The 22750-nt window shown below is 44.9% G+C and overlaps 1 protein-coding gene across 5 annotated transcripts in view; it reads right to left on the reverse strand.

The window, feature by feature from the left end:
- Positions 1-2797: 2797 nt before the first annotated feature.
- apba2b (amyloid beta (A4) precursor protein-binding, family A, member 2b) overlaps positions 2798-22750 on the reverse strand; it is a 70021-nt gene continuing 50068 nt past the window's right edge. For 4 of the 5 annotated variants that reach the window (XM_061759326.1, XM_061759317.1, XM_061759343.1 and 1 more), the window contains exons 8-15: positions 11455-11490; positions 10599-10685; positions 9393-9578; positions 7749-7928; positions 5267-5479; positions 5040-5159; positions 4655-4795; positions 2798-4009 (exon numbers count right to left, since the gene is read on the reverse strand). In XM_061759326.1, coding sequence (XP_061615310.1) covers positions 3938-4009; positions 4655-4795; positions 5040-5159; positions 5267-5479; positions 7749-7928; positions 9393-9578; positions 10599-10685; positions 11455-11490 — 1035 coding nt within the window. In that variant the 3' untranslated portion in view covers positions 2798-3937. The remainder of the gene's footprint in view (positions 4010-4654; positions 4796-5039; positions 5160-5266; positions 5480-7748; positions 7929-9392; positions 9579-10598; positions 10686-11454; positions 11491-22750) is intronic. The other variant, XM_061759354.1, reaches the window with a different exon arrangement.

Genomic DNA, 22750 nt, shown 5'->3' on the forward strand with positions numbered 1-22750 from the left:
GAGTCTCCTCCTGGTGGGACGTACCCGGACCACCTCACCAGGGAGGCGTCCGGGAGACCTGGAGAGGGCACACCACCCTTTTCCGACTGAGGACCATGGTCTTAGATTTGGAGGTGCTGATTCTCATCCCAGCTGCTTCACACTCGGCTGCGAACTGCTCCAGTTAGAGTTGGAGGTCACGGCTTGATGAAGCCAACAGAACCACATCATCTGCAAAAAGCAGAGATGCAATACTGAGGCCACCAAACAGGACATCCTCTATGCCTCGGCTGCGCCTTGAAATTCTGTCCATAAAAGTTATGAAAAGAATTGGTGACAAAGGGCAGCCTTGGCGGAGTCCAACCCTCACCGGGAACGAGTCCGACTTACTGCCGGTAATGCGGACCAAACTCTGACTCCGGTCATACAGGGACCGAACAGCCCGTATCATTGGGTTCGTTACCTCATACTCCCGAAGCACCCTCCACAGGACTCCCCGAGGGACACGGTCGAACGCCTTCTCCAAGTCCACAAAACACATGTATACTGGTTGGGCGAACTCCCATGCACCCTCGAGGACCCTGCCGAGGGTGTAGAGCTGGTCCACTGTTCCACGGCCAGGACGAAAACCACACTGCTCCTCCTGAATCTGAGATTCGACTTCCTGACGGACCCTCCTCTCCAGCACCCCTGAATAGACCTTATCAGGGAGGCTGAGGAGTGTGATTCCCCCTGTAGTTGGAACACACTCTCCGGTCCCCCCTCCCAAAAAGGGGGACCACCACCCCAGTTTGCCAATCCAGAGGCACTGTCCCCAATGTCCACGCGATGTTGCAGAGGCGTGTCAACCAGGATAGCCCCACAACATCCAGAGCCTTTAGGAACTCCGGGCGAATCTCATCCACCCCCAGGGCCTTGCCACCGAGGAGCTTTTTAACCACCTTGGTGACCTCAAACCCAGAGATAGGAGAGCCCTCCTCAAAGAACCCACACTCTGCTTCCTCATGGGAAGGCGTGTCGGTGGAATTGAGGAGGTCTTCGAAGTATTCTCCTCACTGACTCACAACGTCCCGAGTCGAGGTCAGCAGCGCCCCATCCCCACTATACACAGTGTTGGTGCTGCACTGCTTTCCTCTCCTGAGACGCCGGATGGTGGACCAGAATTTCCTCGAAGACGTCCGGAAGTCTTTCTCCATGACCTCACCGAACTCCTCCCATACCTGAGTTTTTGCTTCAGCCACCACCAAAGCTACAGTCCAAATTCACTGCATAGCCATTGTAGAAAAGGTAATGTACTATACTATGAATAACTTTTCATGAAAAAAAACAAAAAAAAACAAACAAAAAAAAAAAACGCTCTGTTCAAATTGGTATGAGACTTTATTTGCTGTCATATACCATTCCACACTCACATGAGGACAAAAGTTATCGCACCCCAAAGTTATGTTCAGTCGTTGGTAATTTAATGTCCTGAAAAATCGCTAATTTATTTGCGTGTCATGGATTAAAATGATACAAACATGGCGGCGACCCCGAGACTCCTCGTCACTCACTCAAACCAGGCAATCATATACTGTACCACTGCACCTTCTCACATGAACACAGCAGCTATAGCACCCTAACATTATGTTCAATCGCTGATTTAATATGCTTAAAAAAAATCACTCATTTATCACATAGTCATTGATTAAAATTGGACAAACACATCAAAAACAGCTGTGCGCAAAAGTCCCCAAGCCGTGCGCATTAAACTCACGGTCAGCCAAGCTCCATGACTGTCCAAAAAGCCTTTAATATGTCACAAAATCGAACGCCTGTATAACGTAATTGTCCAAGAACCTTTTTTCAACCGTCCAAGCCTGATAAAATAGTATGAACACAGTGCCGTGATGGCAGGTGTTCGCTGTGTTGACAGCCAGCAATGCCCATCAAAAACTTCATAAATGCTAACTCTTGTTACGTCATCTTCCAAAATGTTTTTCATAGGTGAGCAATGCAATCACCCCAAGAAACAGCTTACTTAAACTCGTGAATATAGGTGGAAATGAATCACTTATCCCAGATGGGTGCGCTCTACAAGGCGCATTACAGCAATCCATTTCAACAAAACAAGCCTACGCAAAGTTATCTAACCTCACTATTTTCACTCGTTATTATTACATAAAAAAAACATCCTGACTTTGAATATAGGCGACATTTACCTCCCAGGCTTACTTGTGAGCCAACTGAGTACGTTAACTAGTATGGGGAAATCAGATTTGTTCCTGGCATCTATGTCACAGCTCATATAGGGTTTTGACCAAGATGTGAGCAGGCCAAGCTCTGTTGAATAAACATCAGAAAATAGGCTTAATATAAATACGGAATCTTTTTTGAGGGTGAATTCTTTCTGCAGACAATGTTTTTAAGTCCAGAACTATGGAATAAGTGTCAATGTTCACAGCATTTAAGGGCTACTTTTAGGCAATGTTGTTTGGTGGTTTTAAATCAAAAATGTGTAATTGTCATTTTTTTATGTTTAGTTTGTCAGTACATTTCAAATGGGAGTGGCGTTAAACAGTTTAAAGCCTCTTTTTTGTTGTTCACTATTTGCCAAACTGCTTGAGTTGAATTGAGTTTACGGCCACCATATTGCTCTCGTATCTCAAGTTTGTTCTCGTGAGTAGAAACAAAACAAACAAAACCAAAAAAAATCAGGCGAATGACAGCTCATATCTGGAAAAACTTTGAAAGTCGAGTCTTTCGTATCTCAAGGCAGCACTGTATAATGAACCGCATATACCACACACTAGTATGTGACCCAGTCCAACACAACCAGCCAGGTTTAGCTCTGATTTTATTATCTTGCCACAATGACATGATACTACATTACGAGGCATGCACACCGATAATGTTCAAGTGGTTAAATGGAATACAGTGGATTGTTAAAAGCTTTACTCTGTTGTAAGGCTTTTACTGTCACAGTGTGATTCACAGTCTGATCTTTCCCTCCCAAAGCCAACATTCATGTGGGATGATGATGCAGTGACTAAACCATGGTGTTTTCTCTTTAGATGAGGAGCGCAATACTAGACACGTTTCCTTTTATGTACAAACATTCTAATACTTGGTATGGCAATGGGACAGCTCACGCAGCACATTACATTCACAGTCAACTCATTGTTTGCATGAGTTTCAGCCAGGAACACCATCAACATACACAACAGGAAGCAGACAAAAAAAACAATTGATACAAGTAACTGATATTAAAAGCATAATTGATGCATCTTGCTAGTTTTGTGGTTGTTTTTGAAATGTATGTATGTACACGTGTGTACAGGAGATATAGAAAAGTCTTCAGCGTTGCGTGTGTATTGCCTTTAAATAAAGTTAAACCAAAGTACATTATCTGGCATCTTTCCCTTAAGCCCCTAATGCACACACCAGTTTCATTCACGTTTACATTATATTAATTTAGCACATTCAAATTCATGATTTTTAACACAAACATCTCTGCGTAAACTCGCAATTATTACCATATACTGCAACTGATAATCTTGCCATACTGTACTTGTCTGCATGTCACTTAATAGCACATTTCAGTAGCTATTTACACCAAAGCTCCTCGTATCACCCGCTGTTACATTTTTTAACAAAGTATTCATATAGGCAATAAATAAACAAGTGAAAATAATCAATCTATACATACTGTAATGTATAGTTGAATATATTGCATTATTTGGGTGACCATAAAACTAAATGTGAGGCCTTCACTCAGTCAGTCCTTCCATCTCATTGTAGGGACACAAGAGCACAGACAAGACCAATAAATAAATAACAACAACAACCGAAAAAAAAACATTGACACAATTTGTTCAGCTCTTCAGACAGGAACCAGATAAAGGATGAGGAAATGAATCGACCTGTGGGTTTGTGCAATACAAGTTTTATAGACAAGCAGCTAATAAGTCCTTTCACTTTATATGTACATTGGCGTCTCCTGCCCCGTGAGGAGTCGGAACATGGCTGCAGGCATAGTCTTCATGTGAATCTAAAAGTAAAAAAATTAAAAGCAAAAAAACATTCATGTCACAGTACAATCCTATGCCATCAAAATGAAGTAAAATCACTGAGTGCCATCGTTTTAATATGCTCGTGCCATGCAACATTTGGAGCGTTATGACCCACAGCATGTTATCAACTTGGCACAGCTCTCTATTAATAAAATCAGGTACTAAGTTTTATTATTTATAATACCTGGTCATCTAGCAAGTGGAGCTACTGTGCAGAGGAAAAGGTGGCTATAGATAAAGTATCATCCAATAACACCCCAAAGAAAAGTTAAGTTCTGCAATTCGGTCCACTGTTGCTCTATTTGAACCCAATCAATCAATCAATGTCACCTGAAGTGGGGTAAACACATATCGATTTTTATGGCAGTGAATAATACCTGATAAAATGAACAGCCAGTGCATCTTAGAAGAAAATTACCGTGTATGTTGACTGTTATTATACCAGGACAACCATAAAAGTTGATAAATTGTACTTCTGTATAGTGATTAGTAAATTAGTTATTTAAACACAGACAGGATTTTAATTTCTGACAAATTTTCTAGTCATGAAAAATTCAGATAATGAATGTGGTGTAGTGTGTGTGTGTGTGTGTGCGCGTGGGTGAGTGTGTGTGTAGTGTCACCTCGCCAATAGAGTTTGAGAGGGCCTGGACAATCTTCTCATGTGCTGTGGCCACGACACTCTGCCCATTGATCTCGATGATCCGGTGGCCCACTCTGACCCCCCCTCGCTCTGCGATGCCGCCCCGCATTAGACTGCAAATCTAAAGTCGGAGTAACACAAAAAAACAAGATCCTCATATTATAGTAGCGCATTGGACTTGTGCATCCAGTAGGGAAAGTGTTTCCAGGCCAGGAAAGGTTTCTTTACATTAAATTGATCTTTCCAGAGATACTGTATTATGGGATTTCTTGAATACACATTAATATGCAGGCAGAATATTGTGTGACAAATGTGAGATAGGTAAAAGGAAACTAAAACAAACTAAAGCTGCTGTTGGTACTTACAATGCCGTTCTGCACGCTGAATCCCAGCTGGTACTTGAGGTCGGGTCTCTTGATGAGGACAGTAGTAACAGGAGGACAGCTGACTATGTTCATTTTTACCTGAACCTGATTCTTTAAGCCCTTTAACACGCACGCACACACACACACACACACACACATATACAATTAAATGTTTAGAAAACGTGAATGTCCGTTTCATTTGTGCCTCAGTGTTGTGTCCCTGGTACCTTGATGATTCCCTGACAGGTGGCGAGTGGCAGCCCTACGAGACTAGTGTTGTTGATGGACATGATCTGGTCTCCGATGCTGAGCTTGCCCGAGCGTGCCGCAGGACCCCCGTTCATCATGTTGGCTAAGATGACAGTGGGCAGGATGGAGCCCCAGCCGGACTCCACAATCACCACACCGAGGATTTCGCCTTTGCTCTTCTCCAGCTGCAACTGTAGAAGCAGAGGGCGGTCAGCCTTTATTAGCTATGGACTCTTCAGTCAACAACGTGCCCAAAGACAAAATCCTGACGGGATTAGTCCAAATACTCACAGTTTTCTTTAGTCCTTTCCCTTTGTCAAACAAAAATCAGTGACAATAATCTAGGCTACAAACAGTGGCGGTTTATCATTAGAGGGCACTCGGGTGCCGCCCCAACTTGCATGGTGGTCACCACATTATTTTGCTTGAAGTAAAAAAAAAAATATTTAAAACAATTATACTTAATTAAAATATTGATGAGAAAATTAATTTGAAAAACATTTCAAAATACATTAATTTTAAAAATTAGTAATTTTATTTGAGCAGGATAAACAGTTAATGATAAATTGCTTCGTTCATCTCTGTTATCTGATTTTGTGACGCACTTGCACTCTGGAGCGCACACATTGACTTGTGCTAAAAGTGTGACGTGCAGCAGCTCCTTCTCAATGCAACGGATAGGACTAAGGTGGGGTGCTACATTCCAGGGCTCCGAGCTGGTCACAGCTCACCAGTGTTCACTCGCTGTCTGTTGGAATTTCTATTTCTTTCTTTCTTTCTTTCTTTAAGTATATATATATTCTCATCGTACCGCCGCAATTTAAAAGGAACTCAACTCTCAAACGGTGAAAACTTTGGAAGGTGTGGGTTCAAAACAAGATTTGGCTGGACCATGCAGATCATATATTTTTATTAAATAGAGTACGTACTCTATAAGCCCTGTGGCGGCGGCACGGTGGACGACTGGTTAGAGTGTCTGCCTCACAGTTCTGAGGTGCGGGGTTCAATCCCCGGTCCCGCCTGTGTGGAGTTTGCATGTTCTCCCCGTGCCTGCGTGGGTTTTCTTCGGGCACTCCGGTTTCCTCCCACATCCCAAAAACATGCATGGTAGGTTAATTGATAACTCTAAATTGCTCGTAAGTGTGAATGTGAGTGTGAATGGTTGTTTGTTTGTATGTGCCCTGCAATTGGCTGGCAACCAGTTCAGGGTGTACCCCGCCTCCTGCGCGATGATAGCTGGGATAGGCTCCAGCACGCCCTCTCCCAAGTGAGGAGAAGTGGCTCAGAAAATGGATGGATGGATGGATGGATAAGCCCTGTGGCTCAGTCAGACAGTTGCAATCTGTTACCAGTCTGTTATTGTTGGTTTGTGTGAATATTTTAAACAGTGTAAGAAACTTGGATATGTGTCAGCAAGGGTCAATTAAAAGGGTAGAAATGCCTTTCATCATCTGAATGTCATGTAATTAATCATTTAGTTAAAAAGATAAAAAGTCTGCAGTGATGCGGATTTTGTATCGGTCCGTTGTGGTAAAGAAGGCGCTAAGCCGATAGGCAAAGCTCTCAATTTACCGGTCGATCTATGTTCCTACACTCACCTATGGTCACGAGCTGTGGGTCGTGACCGAAAGAACAGGATCCCAGATACAAGCGGCCGAAATGAGTTTCCTCCACAGGGTGTCCGGGCTCTCCCTTAGAGATAGGGTGAGAAGCTCGGTCATCCAGTAGGATCTCAGAGTAGAGCCGCTGCTCCTCCACATCGAGAGGTGCCAGATGAGGTGGCTGGGGCATCTGATTCCCGGACGCCTCCCTGGTGAGGTGTTCCGGGCACATCCCACCGGGAGGAGACCCCGGGGACGACCCAGGACACGCTGGAGAGACTATGTCTTTCGGCTGGCCTGGGAATGCCTCGGGATCCCCCCGGAAGAGCTGGATGAAGTGGCTGGAGAAAGGGAAGTCTGCGCATCCCTGCTAAAGCTACTGCCCCCGTGACCCGACCTTGGATAAGCGGTAGAAAATGGATGGATGGATGGATGGATGGATGGATGGATGGAGTTGTCCAGGAGGCTTTATTGCTTGCCCATATTGCCCGTGGCTACCAACAAAAATCCACATGCAAGGCAGCAGCTGTGTGGAAGCGTCTGTGAAGCCTCTCTGCTCACACAGGAGAAAATACTGTATATCACTGCTTGTAGTCTTCCAAAAGCCTCTAGTAATGTTTACGGAAACATCAAGGGCCAAGGAGTAAATACGGTCGTGAAAAAAGGCATGAGTAGACACCCTTTTAGCTGATTTTACTGGATCATCTGCATTTAACAAACCAACAGCCACAGTAAACAGTTTTTTATGATTACGTTGAATCTGTAATTCTGTCTGTTTCAAGTTCTCAAACAATTAGTCAGGATGAGGAGTACACTAGGAAACAACTATAAAGTTTTTTATTTTGCAAACGCTACTCACCTCTTTGCAGTTTTCAGAGTTGGAGAAGTGGATGAGGTCATCGTTGTACATCTCTTGTGTGTTGATGATGTCACTGTACTCCTTTTGACTCAGGTCCTCTGGGTTTATTCCATTGGCTCTCAGGAACTCCTGATAAGCTACACTGAAAGCCTGGCCGATGGACTGAGCGATGAGCTGGGCCTGAATACAAAAACACATTAAAATATTGTAAATAAGGTCACCCAGTGCAGTCATGTTCAGGGGGGAGGCACATACAGTATACAAACTGTTGTAATTCCTACAATGTTCACCCAATTTGGATGTAAATACCCTCAAATGAAAGCTTAAAGTCTGCAGTTAAAGCACATCTAGTTCATTTCATTTCAAATCCATTGTAGTGGTATTTAGAGCGAAAACAATGAGAATTGTATTGATGCCCCAATATTTCTGGACCTGACTGTACAATGCTGTGATTGACAACATCATATTAAAAAAACAATGATAACATGAGATCAACCAAGTCAATATTCTATGAACCTGTTTTTACATGCATATAAAAGTGAACGTCCGGACAAAGGTGCACACCGCAAGTGGAGAACAACCTGTGTGGGTTGGATAAGGGACTGAACGCTTCCAATACGACTCTCCGTTGGCCTTTAAAACCCATCACCAAAATGAAATGTCTTTCGATGACTGGCACTGATGCTGATTTGCGGGCTGCACTGTGGAACCTTGCTTGAGTTACCAAGTCCTGCTCAATTTGCTGAAGCAAGACGAGCTGTAGTTCTGGGTTGAAGAACAACACTACCTGTCCAATTTGCATGATTTGAACTATTTATTAACTATTCATTTCCTTCAAGTTGAAGAAGAGAATGAACAAAACTATCTTCAAAAGACTAAAGATTATATTGATCATAGTGGTCTAATTATAAAACATGATATTAATCGCAACATCACCAACACACATCCACACCTGTGGGCTGTTTAAAAACAAGCAATTTAAAAACCTAGTTGTCAGGTGTCTGTGTTTTTGCCTGCATGTACTGTTTGGGTTTTTCCACTCCTCATGGTATGAGTTGGTGGGCGGAGTCTCCAGCACCCCACCTGCTTCCTATTCTCATCAGCTGAGAAGTTCGGATCAGCTGAATATGTAAGTAACACTACAATAACAGTAAGATACCAGATCAATACTCATTGCTAAGTCACCATTGTCTCCTGGGAATCGTCAGGCAAACGAACAAACGATTCCCAGGAATCGAATTTCTGGTAACAGGTTCTCCCAAAAATATTTTAATTTCCCATGCCTAGTAGCTACAATACATATCAGTAAATCATTTTAATATCTGCCTTTGTTTACAAACTGATTTTTCTTAGCCTTTTTTGTGAACTTCTCTACTTTCCCCAGACATGGCTCCCCTCTCTCACTGTATGAACCACAAATCTGAATGTTTTGCCTCTAACATACAGTATCTGACGTTAGATAATATTACATATTAAAGATAAAGATATGTTTTTTGTTTTTTCCCTTCAAGCTGCTGTACTCCCCCCCTGATACAGATCATTAATGTTGGTGAGTATGTGGAGCCACCATGGCGGTGAAAGAGATGTTATTCTCTAACTATAACTAGTCATGGTAATAAATACATCATACTTTAAGACACTTACATCCTCAGACTCAAAGACATGGCATATCATCTTGTACTGCTTCTTCGCCTCAGGTGCCCCAGGTGTGGTTTCAATACAATCTTGGGAAGCTGTACGTGACATTCGACGTCTTGCCATTAGTACCACAATGTTTCCAATATCAGCGATATAGGATATGGTGCGCAATGCATTGTCCATCATCGTTTCCTATAAACACAGCAACAAAACCATAAAAAACGATGCACTTAAACAATGGTGAAAAAATACAGTATATAAAATGGACAGTATTTTTTGGAACTTTATATAACACGCACAGTAATTTGATAAGAAAACAATTAATTAATGCCAAAAATATTTAACATAGAGTACACACAAAACCAATTGGGGTTTCATAGCAGTTTATCTTGATAAAAACCGACGCTGATAATGACATGCAATTCCCTGCTTACTCAATCTAAAGAGTATCTTCTTCATAAAGACATTCACGATGAAGGGTAATTTTCCAACCCCCCCTGCACACCCACCCCCCCAAAAAATATATGATTCATTCAATTTTGCATTTGCAGTTCACACTTCCTTAGATGTGTGTGGTGTTTGATAGATTGCCTGATTCGTACTCTTTTCACATCCCATTTACGAATTGTTCTCATTATGTGTCAGAAAGTGTCAGAATATCAATTCAAGCTGCTCTGTGACACTTTGATTCCGAACAGTCTTATTTTAAAGTGCTGGGGCAATTGGGAAATACATTGACATGGCTTTGGTAGACACTGCATTACAGCATGCTCAGCACACACACATGCTAACCCTCATGCACAGGGCCAAAGAGGAGACAAATGAATCATCCACCTTCATTTTGTTCTCCTAAAAACCGTAAGAACACTAAAATATACAGTACATTAGGTTATTTATTATTAAAAAGGAGACAAATAAATTGTCTGATAAAACCAAATGAGCCAACACAAGAACAAAAATCAGATTGTGATTGATTGAGTGCATAAAGGAAGAAATATTCATGCACTCAACCAGAGTAGCAACCAAATAGCTGGCACCCTAAGTGTCGAGTCATCCAGCAAGCACACATGTTTGTGAAGCATTTTGGGTATTATGAAGTCTGCTCTAATCCTCTGTCACGTCAGGCCAGGCAACCACTCACTCTCCACTGGATTGAGAGGAGACAACCTTCCTTCTCGAGGTGAAATAAGGCACTTGGAGCAACACACTTACCTGTGAGTCTGCATTGAGGACCTTGATCCTCTGAGTGGAGATGAAAAGATCAACTTCAGTGAGCGTTAGAACGTCTCCATCTGGGCTCTGAAAAAAATCAATTATGCAAATACTGTCACGTTTCACCACTTGACCAAGAGCTTATTAGCTGTGTGTAAGTCATTCATGACCGCCTACTATGTGATTTATTTGTCACATACATACAGTATTGGACAATCTAAATGAAAAACAGTAATTCAGGTAACGTCTATTAAAACATGAGTGTAAAATGTTTTGAAGATTGTAAATGAAAGTGCTCGTCGAGCTCTACAAGCAGCCGTGTGTGATATGGACCCACATCGGACCTTGCCCAGTGTCAGTTATGATATGCTCCTGCATCCTCTTACCCTTCTCAGGACTAACAATATACATGATGGATGGAATTCAAAATCACCTGAAGCACTTGATAAATTCACTGTGCTCCAAATATTGTGGAAATAACCATAATTAAATGCAACATGCATTCAATGTGTGCTATGATGTCATCCATAATTAAGGTAGACTATGAAATTATCATTTTACCCTGTTGTTGTTGTGGTGTCATTTTCTACTGGCTCAAAGAAAAATATGATAAATGTCTTAATTAGGTCACATTTAAAAATTACAGTTAGTGGTTATTCATTTTGAAGCATGCGTACTGTGCTTGACTTAGTTATAGAAAAAAAACGGACAAATATTTGATTACATCAAAAATGACCACAGAAAACATGCAAGGCATTAATGGAAGGGAGAGACACACCCAACAAAAAACAAACAGAAATGTGAGAGTGGATGGAAGCGCCAAGAGGTTTTTCTTTTTGCTGTGTTTATTACACACCGCTTTTTTCTTGATTTTGGCAGCCTTCTGTACCCTCTGGCAGGCGGGTGGCCAGGCAGGAGTTTGGACGAGACAAGGTCAGCGGATAAGGGAACACAAAAAACAGGGGAAAGGAAATAAAGGGTAAGACAATAAAGCCCCAAACCAAACACAGCTATGCTATTGCCTTTCTCAGAAAGGTTGTGTGTGTGCATGGGCGTGTGTGTGTTTGTGTGTGTGTGTGTGGGTAGTAGTAGCGTTACCGCAGCCATGTTGGTTAACAGATATGAATTAAAATAACAATTACCAAGTGTAATAATTGCCTTTTCATCTACAGTATATTCATGCAAAAAAAATAAATAAATAAATTATTGGTCGCTAGTATCACCTTCCAACGTGAAACGAAATACCACCAACCACACTAAGACACCAAATAAAGCCTGGAATGAAGATTTGATTGAGGTACTTCGAGTTTGTTCTATGGGCTGCGTTAAAAAATTTACTGCAAGGTTGGGTCACCATCCATCCACCCATCCATTTTCTACCGCTTATCCAAGGTCGGGTCGCGGGGGCAGTAGGTTTAGCAGGGATGCCCAGACTTCCTTCTCCCCAGCCACTTCATCCAGCTCTTCCGGGGGGATCCCGAGGCGTTCCCAGGCCAGCCGAAGGACGTAGTCTCTCCAGCGTGTCCTGGGTCGTCCCCGGGGTCTCCTCCAGGTGGGACGTGCCTGGAACACCTCACCAGGGAGGGGTCCAGGAGGCATCCGAATCAGATGCCCCAGCCACCTCATCTGGCTCCTCTCAATGCGGAGGAGCAACGGCTCTACTCTGAGATCCTCACGGATGAGCGAGCTTCTCACCCTATCTCTAAGGGAGAGCCGGGACACCATGCGGAGGAAACTCATTTCGGCCGCTTGTATCCGGGATCTTGTTCTCTCGATCACGACCCACAACTCGTGACTATAGGTGAGGGTAGGAACGAAGATCGACCGGTAAATCGAGAGCTTTGCCTTTCAGCTTAGCTCCTTCTTTACCACAACGGACCGATACAAAGTCCACATCACTGCAGACGCTGCACGGATCCATCCGCCTGTCGATCTCCCGTTCCATTCTTCCCTCACTCGTGAACAAGACCCCAAGATACTTGAACTCCTCCACTTAGGGCACGCCACCCTTTTCCGACTGAGGACCATGGTCTCAGATTTGGAGGTGCTGATTCTCATCCCAGCCGCTTCACACTCAGCTGCGAACTGCTCCAGTGAGAGTTGGAGGTCACGGCTTGATGAAGCCAACAGAACCACATCATCTCCAAAAAGCAGAGATGCAATACTGAGGCCACCAAATCGGACCCCTTCTACACCTAGAAATTCTATCCATAAAAGTTGGTTGGGTCATCATCTTTGACTTAAACTGATTAGATCAACATGGAGGCAGTTTTCGTTTTTATTACTGCTGCTGATTTTTTTCTTGATTTACATCCAACACTCATCAGTCTAGAATCGAAAAGAATAGGAGAAGAAGAATAGGAGTTTTGCCATCTCAAACTTCAACTCTTTTAAGATGACCTAATTGCTCCTTTCACCTCTACCAATGACCATAATTCACTGTTAAAGTGGACTTTTGGCCAGAATTCATCTATTGCATCTGTATGAGCACATTTCAAAAGAACAAAGGCTTTTTCGTTTTTATTTTTGGTAAAGTTTTTCCCTCCAAGAGTTGCTCTTTCCACTAAAGGGCAAGGGAGGAGACAGAGAGCAGGAAAGAGTGAGTGGGGATGAGGATAAAGCTACATAAATATTACATCAAATGGTAAGTACCATGCAGAAAAGAACTGCATAAATAACCTACTAAGGCTTTGGTACAATTTACACTTGACTTATTTCTTTAAGCTCAGTAAGACACACATTGGGTGTATTTTGTGGATCAGCATAATGACAAGAACGGTCGTTGAAAATACAAATATGTTGGGCTTTGTGCTTAGTGTTAAATATAATGGACTCTTAATTTTTTCTTGACTTGCGTGAATCTGGTGTGGTAATAATAATAATAATAATAGTAAAAATAGTAAAAAAATATGAGTAATAATAATAAATGTATTCAATGTTTTGATTTCTACAATGACTCACATATGTTCACATATTTATGAATGAAATACATCTGACATCCACCACGCATGTACGCGGAGCTCGCGTATCTGTCCGTCTGCCCGTGCTGTACCACGCTGGACGTGGTCCCAGCAGACGTACGTTTAGACCGACTTTCTGCTACCAAATTGTCAGATGCGCCGTCTACAAAAATAGAACCCAGAGTGTTAACTGCGGTACAGCTATTAATTAGAGACCGTGAACACCATCTCCTTCACTGGGGCATTGTTTCATCCTAACGACTGAGTGAGAGCTTTTATTCTAATATTGTCTATTCAGTCTGATAGTTTCAAAAACATTTGAAAATAAAATTTGAAAACTACTTGAAATTGGATAGACGTTATAGTGTTTCCCCTAGTTTGACAATTTACTTGTGGTAGACATGGCAGTGCTAGGTGGGGCCTTGGTGTATGATCAGCGCATTTAAAATATTCTATAGTCAAGAGAAAGGTTTATGAACTATGCTTATTTATTGCACAAATGCAACAATATAATTTCAAGATAGCTATTTACAAAGTTGACAATTTGTGTCTGAGCAAAGGATCTTTCTTTGCTTTGAAAAAAAAACTTAACAGCCATTAACTTAACATTCTACTCGAAGAAGTTGTCAATCGTTCTTTTCATCTTATCATCCTCAGCTATTTCCACTCTAATATGATGGGCCTAGACCACTAACCTAGTCCTGTCACTACAACACATTTTTTGGGATGATATATTTTCCCAGAAACTATCATGATAAACGATAATATCGTTGATGTTTTGTTAATGCTTTTTAATGATATTAGAGCATAATTATGCAAGTACATCCTTATTAAAAACAATGAACTTTCAATTCTCAAGAATATTGAACACGGCCTTTGAACTATAACATAAATAAGTAACACCATAAGCAAAATTAATTAGTTATGTAAAAAAAACACATCGACTGGTTTTAAAAAAAACATTTATATACCTTTATTGCAGTCTCCAGCAACAGCTCTGGCACATTTCTTACTGTATGACGGTCTTTTTTCTTTCCATTGCACTGATGGGTGGACAGTCCTCATATGCCTGTGTAGGTTATTTGTGAAGTCAGCAGAGATACTGTATTTTTCTCGCAGACTCGACACTCTGCCTTTGAATTGTGTCATGGTGTGTGTTTTGGTTTGGGTTGTGTTTAGTTTTGTTCAATGTTTTCCTGTGTTCCATGTTTGTCGTGTGCTCATTAGGTTGTTGTGTCCACCTGTTCTCGTCTACTTTGTGTCGACCAATCAGCTCTCTCTAGCCACTCGTCTTGTCCAGGTGTTCCTCGTTGTCTCGTCAATTTGTTTGTATTTAGTTCCCTGGTTTCTTTCAGTTCTCGTCGGTTCATTGTCATTGTCACGTCTTTGCCATGTCATAGTCGCCAGTTGTCGCTCAGGTATTTCACCAGTCATGTCTTGTTTTGGGTTCACTCAAGTGTTTCTTTGTTACTTTGTGTTTAGATTTTGGACTTGGTTAGTTTAGCATTTAGACTTTTTCATGATCTTTGTTTTCCTTTGTTTTTGGACTTAAATATTATTATTTTGAGATTCCCGCACTCCTGCCTTGCCTCCCTGCTTCCCTGCAATTGGGTCCACCATGTTCTTGCCTTGCGTTCCTCGCCTTCGCCCTAACCACGTACGTGACAGAATGAACCGACCAGAACACGACCCAGCGGGAAGAACATGGCGTCACCCTGGACGCCACCAAACTGCCTCCCACCGTCCTCAGCCTGCCATCCATACCTACCCTCCTCCAGTAAGCCCTATCGTTCAGTCTTTTCTGTCCTTTTCATCGGGTCCTCCCACTTGTCCTAGTTATTCACCATGCCCTACTATTTTACATCCACATGTTTCTTTAGATTCTGATTTTTCTGATTGTGAAGATGGCCCTGATTTAGTTAACCTCCTGTCTGATTCTGACTCTGACACAGATTTTGATTTTTCTGGTTCCTTCCCAAGTTTATCCCGTCCTCGTCCGTTTTTGTCACGTCCCCCTCGTTTTTTCCCCCCTGTTCACAAGTCACTTAATTTTTCACCTGTTCTCACACGTTGTTCCACGGCTCCAATTAAGTCACGTCAAGTCAAACCTGCCACCATGTTCAGTACCAGCCATTTTTCCTAGTTCACCTTCCCGAGACCTTGTGCACTCTGCCACTCCCGTACCCTCTACTCCCAAACCTCAATGGCGGCAGGCTGAGGAAGCGACTGCAGGCCCCGTTCCTGCTCCTCGGCAGCTGCGGCAGGCTCCCGTTCCTGCTCCTCGGCAGCTGCGGCAGGCTCCCGTTCCTGCTCCTCGGCAGCTGCGGCAGCCTCCCGTTCCGGCTCCTCGGCAGCTGCGGCAGCCTCCCGTTCCGGCTCCTCGGCAGCTGCGGCAGCCTCCCGTTCCGGCTCCTCGGCAGCTGCGGCAGGCTCCCGTTCCGGCTCCTCGGCAGCTGCGGCAGGCTCCCGTTCCGGCTCCTCGGCAGCTGCGGCAGGCTCCCGTTCCGGCTCCTCGGCAGCTGCGGCAGGCTCCCGTTCCGGCTCCTCGGCAGCTGCGGCAGGCTCCCGTTCCGGCTCCTCGGCAGCTGCGGCAGGCTCCCGTTCCGGCTCCTCGGCAGCTGCGGCAGGCTCCCGTTCCGGCTCCTCGGCAGCTGCGCCAGGCTCCCGTTCCGGCTCCTCGGCAGCTGCGCCAGGCTCCCGTTCCGGCGGCGCTCGTCCAGCGACCGCCACCCCTCCCTGCTCCGGCGGCGCTCGTCCAGCGGCCGCCACCCGACCCTATTGCCTGGCCCCTGCATTACCATTGGGTTCGGCACCGTGGCCGTCCGCCTGAATGGCCCTGTAAAGACCCTGGTGCTTGGCGTCCTGGACGACCTCCTGAACCGCTCAGCCAAACACCTCACCTCGGGTGGCCTGGATGGCCACCAGACTGACCTGAGGGGTGGACTCTGTACCCTCCTCCAGGCCCCCTTCCGCCCACCCTGGGTTGGTGACTTTTTGGTTGTTGTTTGGGGAACGTCTGGGATCCGTTCCTTTAGGGGGGGGGGGGGGGGGGGGTACTGTCATGGTCTGTGTTTTGGTTTGGGTTGTGTTTAGTTTTGTTCAATGTTTTCGTGTGCTCATTAGGTTGTTGTGTCCACCTGTTCTCGTCTACTTTGTGTCGACCAATCAGCTCTCTCTAGCCACTCGTCTTGTCCAGGTGTTCCTCGTTGTCTCGTCAATTTGTTTGTATTTAGTTCCCTGGTTTCTTTCAGTTCTCGTCGGTTCAATGTCATTGTCACGTCTTTGCCATGTCGTTGTCGCTCAGGTATTTCACCAGTCGTTTCTTGTTTTGGGTTCACTCAAGTGTTTCTTTGTTACTTTGTGTTTAGATTTTGGACTTTGTTAATTTAGCATTTAGACTTTTTCATGATCTTTGTTTTTGGAATTAAATATTATTTTGAGATTCCCGCACTCCTGCCTTGCTTCCCTGCAATTGGGTCCACCATGTTCTTGCCTTGCGTTCCTCGCCTTCACCCTAACCACGTACGTGACAGAATGAACCGACCAGAACAGGACCCAGCGGGAAGAACATGGTGTCACCCTGGACGCCACCAAACTGCCTCACACCGTCCTCAGCCTGCCATCCATACCTACCCTCCTCCAGTAAGCCCTATCGTTCAGTCTTTTCTGTCCTTTTCATCGGGTCCCCCCACTTGTCCTAGTTATTCACCATGCCCTACTATTTTACATCCACATGTTTCTTTAGATTCTGATTTTTCTGATTGTGAAGATGGCCCTGATTTAGTTAACCTCCTGTCTGATTCTGACTCTGACACAGATTTAGATTTTTCTGGTTCCTTCCCAAGTTTATCCCGTCCTCGTCCGTTTTTGTCACGTCCCCCTCGTTTCTTTCCCCCTGTTCACAAGTCACTCAATTTTTCACCTGTTCTCACACGTTGTTCCACGGCTCCAATTAAGTCAAGTCAAACATGCCACCATGTTCAGTACCAGCCATTTTTCCTAGTTCACCTTCCTGAGACCTTGTGCACTCTGCCACTCCCGTACCCGCTACTCCCAAACCTCAATGGCGGCAGGCTGAGGAAGCGATTGCAGGCCCCGTTCCTTCTCCTCGGCAGCTGCGGCAGGCTCCCGTTCCTGCTCCTCGGCAGCTGCGGAAGGCTCCCGTTCCGGCTCCTCGGCAGCTGCGGCAGGCTCCCGTTCCGGCTCCTCGGCAGCTGCGGCAGGCTCCCGTTCCGGCTCCTCGGCAGCTGCGGCAGGCTCCCGTTCCGGCTCCTCGGCAGCTGCGCCAGGCTCCCGTTCCGGCTCCTCGGCAGCTGCGGCAGGCTCCCGTTCCGGCTCCTCGGCAGCTGCGGCAGGCTCCCGTTCCGGCTCCTCGGCAGCTGCGCCAGGCTCCCGCTCCGGCGGCACTCGTCCAGCGGCCGCCACCCGTCCCTGCTCCGGCGGCGCTCGTCCAGCGGCCGCCACCCGACCCTATTGCCTGGCCCCTGCATTACCATTGGGTTCGGCACCGTGGCCGTCCGCCTGAATGGCCCTGTAAAGACCCTGGTGCTTGGCGTCCTGGACGACCTCCTGAACCGCTCAGCCAAACACCTCACCTCGGGTGGCCTGGATGGCCACCAGACTGACCTGAGGGGTGGACTCTGTACCCTCCTCCAGGCCCCCTTCCGCCCACCCTGGGTTGGTGACTTTTTGGTTGTTGTTTGGGGAACGTCTGGGATCCGTTCCTTTAGAGGGGGGGGTACTGTCATGGTCTGTGTTTTGGTTTGGGTTGTTTAGTTTTGTTCAATGTTTTCCTGTGTTCCATGTTTGTCGTGTGCTCATTAGGTTGTTGTGTCCACCTGTTCTCGTCTACTTTGTGTCGACCAATCAGCTCTCTCTAGCCACTCGTCTTGTCCAGGTGTTCCTCGTTGTCTCGTCAATTTGTTTGTATTTAGTTCCCTGGTTTCTTTCAGTTCTCGTGGGTTCAATGTCATTGTCACGTCTTTGCCATGTCATAGTCGCCAGTTGTCGCTCAGGTATTTCACCAGTCATGTCTTGTTTCTTGTTTTGGGTTCACTCAAGTGTTTCTTTGTTACTTTGTGTTTAGATTTTGGACTTTGTTAATTTAGCATTTAGACTTTTTTATGATCTTTGTTTTCCTTTGTTTTTGGAATTAAATATTATTTTGAGATTCCCGCACTCCTACCTTGCTTCCCTGCAATTGGGTCCACCATGTTCTTGCCTTGCGTTCCTCGCCTTCGCCCTAACCACGTACGTGACAAATTGTCAATTAAATCAAAATGTATTTTCCTGCTGTCACTCATTTTCTTAACTCTGAGTATTCCTTCGTGAGCCTATCCTCTCGTTTCCCACTCTCCTCTCAACTCTTTGTGTGCACGCTGTATAATTGGGTGTAATTACCGCCCCTCCTCTGCCCACTGCAATGACCAGCATGCACTGTGCACCTGCAGCGCTGTTTGTGACGCCGCTGTCCGCTCCGCAGTGCGAGGGAGAAAGTGGAGAAGTGTGCCTGTCATTTACTTTAAAGAATCATTAAGAGCCGTTTCATTCGTGACCTTTTTTTTTTTTTTTTGCCGCACAGTTGCGAAATTTGTTTATTCTTCTCAGGCACCTGTCAACATACCTGTACTTAGGCAGGCTGACCAAGTAAAGCCTACGTAGGGGAAACAGCTTTAAATGCTCTATCATTTTCATTATTACTGCTGCTGGACCAAACCCTCACATTTTGTTCATCAGTACCAATATTTATTACATTTACAAGTACAGTAGATGACATCGCCAAAGATCATTTAGTATTTAAGAATATGGATAGAGAGAGGAACAAACTTAAAATACGGGAAGGTTTCTTTTGCAGGCCTGCATTAAGGATAGGATTTGGATGACATCATATGCGATGTGAAAAAACATAGATACATACATTTGATTATTTAACATTTATACTGTACGTACTGCAGGTTTTTTTCCCTTTTTAAAGTTTTTATGTCATGTAAATTGCTGCAAAATGACTGTACTGTAGTTGGCTTTCCACTACAGGTCCAATTGCCCAATTCTGTTTTAATGCCTATATCAATCTACACTTTGCATTTACATTTACTGTATATTTCAAGGGACATATAACTGTATATGCACTTGCATGTGCATACGCCTAACTTCTCTGCAGGTGGCGTAGGTTCAGTTTCCACTCAATAGCGGTGTGAATGTGAGTGTGAATGGATCTTAGTCTTTTTGTGCTCTGTGATTAACTGGCGGCCAATACAGGGTTTATTCTGCCTTTTGCCCAAACTCAACTAGAATAGGCTGCAACTCCCTGTGACCCTGAACAGGATAAGAGGTATAGAAAATGGATGGATGGATATATACGGATACATAAAGCAGAATGTACTCTCCAAGCTTAGATACCAAAAAAGTAACACACAAAAACAAAAAACAAAAAACCATGGACAAATGCAGGATGTGACAATGCTGTCTATCATTGTGTACAGCACATACTAAATATACAGAGCTGTAAGTGTCCAAATAACTACATGCAGGGCAGCAGTTTTCTACAAGTTTACCTCTTTGTGATGCAATAGGTCAACAAAAAAAGTCCAATTACGTTTCTTGGTTGAGTTATATTGTCACTCAACTCAACTCTACATGTAAACATACTGAGTGTTTAGTCTGAGTCTGTACTATAATCACTGATCAGCACTAAAAAATGTGTGTTTGACGCCATCTCACTGAAGCATGTCATATTATTATTATATATTAATGTTGTCATTCTCAGTATGACCAATAACTATATTTGGGTCATTTTTATACCAGTTGATCAATAACAGTAAAGACACTTGTAAAAAAAAATCTAAACCTTATTTGGCAATTTTGCATGCCGCCTTGGTTTTATATGGGTAAATGTCGCCTATGCTGAAACAGTCAATCTTAAAGTCCTATTTTCAACAAGTTACTGATGGTTGAAAATTTTAGGCACTTATATTAAAGGCAATCCTTATTAACAGAGCGAATGGTGCTGGCCCATTGAAATACATGTCTTGCATCACGTTAAAGACAAATAGCTTAATAGCAACCATGTTAGTTGCACATTTTACATGTGTTGCCCTTCAAACTGGGGAAATTTTTTATAAATGATCTTAACTACTCATTAAACCCATTACACTCTTTTCTTTATACACTCGTAATAACCGTAAAGACACACATTATGTCCGACACTTTCACAAATTCATACAGATTTATTCATATCTCAGAAATAACACAATTTATTGAGCTGTCTGCTATTGTGTGAATGCAAAATGGCTGCCTCATCCTGTTACTTCAGCTTACAGATCCATCCATCCATCCATTTTCCTTATTCTCACGCAAGTTGCGGGTGTGCTGGAGGCTATTCCAGCTGACTCTGGGCGAGAGGCAGGGTACGCCCTGAACTGGTCGCCAGCCAGTCGCAGAGCTTACAGATCTCTTTCTGTATAGTAACAACATAATGAGGTTCTCTCCATTGACATAAACGGTAAAGACAGTTTGAGTGAAAAAGAAAGACCATTTGTAAAAGAAACAAACAAATAAAAAGAACTCTGAAGACACTGAGAGGCATTTGTGTTTTCATGGAAAGGCATAATAAGCAATAGTAGAAAATTCCTATACAGCATATCCAGAAATGTACTTAGCATCTTCAGAAAACCTGTTGAAAATCATAAAATTTTATTTTTGACACCTAACGGGAAGGAAATTTTTGCATTAAAGGTTTGAAAACTATTACTTGAGAATATTTTTTTTCTTTGATACAATTTTCATTTTCGATACCGCTTACCCTTGAGCCGTCACCTTGTCGTGGTGGAGGGGTTTGTGTGTCCCAGTGATCCTAGGAGCTAAGTTGTCTGGGGCTTTATGCCCCTGGCAGGGTAACCCAGGACAAACAGGTCCTAGGTGAGGGACCAGACAAAGCACGGCTCAAAGACCCTAATGATGACGACAAACAATGGACTTCGTTTTCCCTTGCCCGGACGCGGGACACCGGGGCCCCCCACTGGAGCCAGGCCTGGTGGTGGGGGTCGAAGGCGAGCGCCTGGTGGCCGGGCCTGCACCAATGGGGCCCGGCCGGGCTCAGCCCGAAAGGGTAACGTGGGTCCCCCTTCCCATGGGCTCACCACCTGTGGGAGGGGCCATATGGGTCGGGTGCAGTGTGAGCTGGGCGGTGGCCGAAGGCGGGGACCTTGGCGATCTGATCCCCGGCTACAGAAGCTGGCTCTAGGGACGTGGAATGTCACCTCTCTGGCAGGGAAGGAGCCCGAGCTGGTGTGTGAGGTCGAGAAGTTCAGACTAGGTATAGTCGGACTCGCCTCAACACACAGCTTGGGCTCTGGTACCAGTCCTCTCGAGAGGGGTTGGACTCTCTTCCACTCTGGAGTTGCCCACGGTGAGAGGCGCCGAGCAGTTGTGGGTATACTTATTGCCCCCCGGCTCGGCGCCTGTACGTTGGGGTTCACCCTGGTGGACGAGAAGGTAGCCTCCCTCCGCCTTCGGGTGGGGGGACAGGTCCTGACTGTTGTTTGTGCCTATGCACCAAACACCAGTTCAGAGTACCCCCCCTTTTTGGAGTCCTTGGAGGGGGTGCTGGAGAGCGCTCCCACTGGGGATTCCATTGTTCTGTTGGGGGACTTCAATGCTCACGTGGGCAATGACAGTGAGACCTGGAAGGGCGTGATTGGGAGGAACGGCCCCCCCGATCAGAACCCGAGTGGTGTTCTGTTATTGGACGTCTGTGCTCGTTACGTCTGTGCTCGTTACGTATTGTCCAGTTTGGTGAGGCCATGGAGAAAGACTTTCGGACGGCTTCGAGCAAATTCTGGTCCACCATCCGACGTCTCAGGAGAGGAAAGCAGTGCACCACCAACACTGTGTATAGTGGGGATGGGGCGCTGCTGACCTCGACTCGGGAAGTTGTGAGTCGGTGGGGAGAATACTTCGAAGACCTCCTCAATTCCACCGACACGCCTTCCCATGAGGAAGCAGAGTGTGGGTTCTCTGAGGCAGGCTCTCCTATCTCTGGGTTTGAGGTTACCGAGGTAGTTAAAAAGCTCCTTGGTGGCAGGGCCCCGGGGGTGCATGAGATTCGCCCGGAGTTCTAAAGGCTTGTGGGGCTGTCCTGGTTGACACGCCTCTGCAACATCGCGTGGACATCGGGGACAGTGCCTCTGGATT

Source organism: Phyllopteryx taeniolatus, chromosome 2 (assembly GCF_024500385.1).
Source record: "Phyllopteryx taeniolatus isolate TA_2022b chromosome 2, UOR_Ptae_1.2, whole genome shotgun sequence".
Classification (NCBI taxonomy): domain Eukaryota; kingdom Metazoa; phylum Chordata; class Actinopteri; order Syngnathiformes; family Syngnathidae; genus Phyllopteryx; species Phyllopteryx taeniolatus.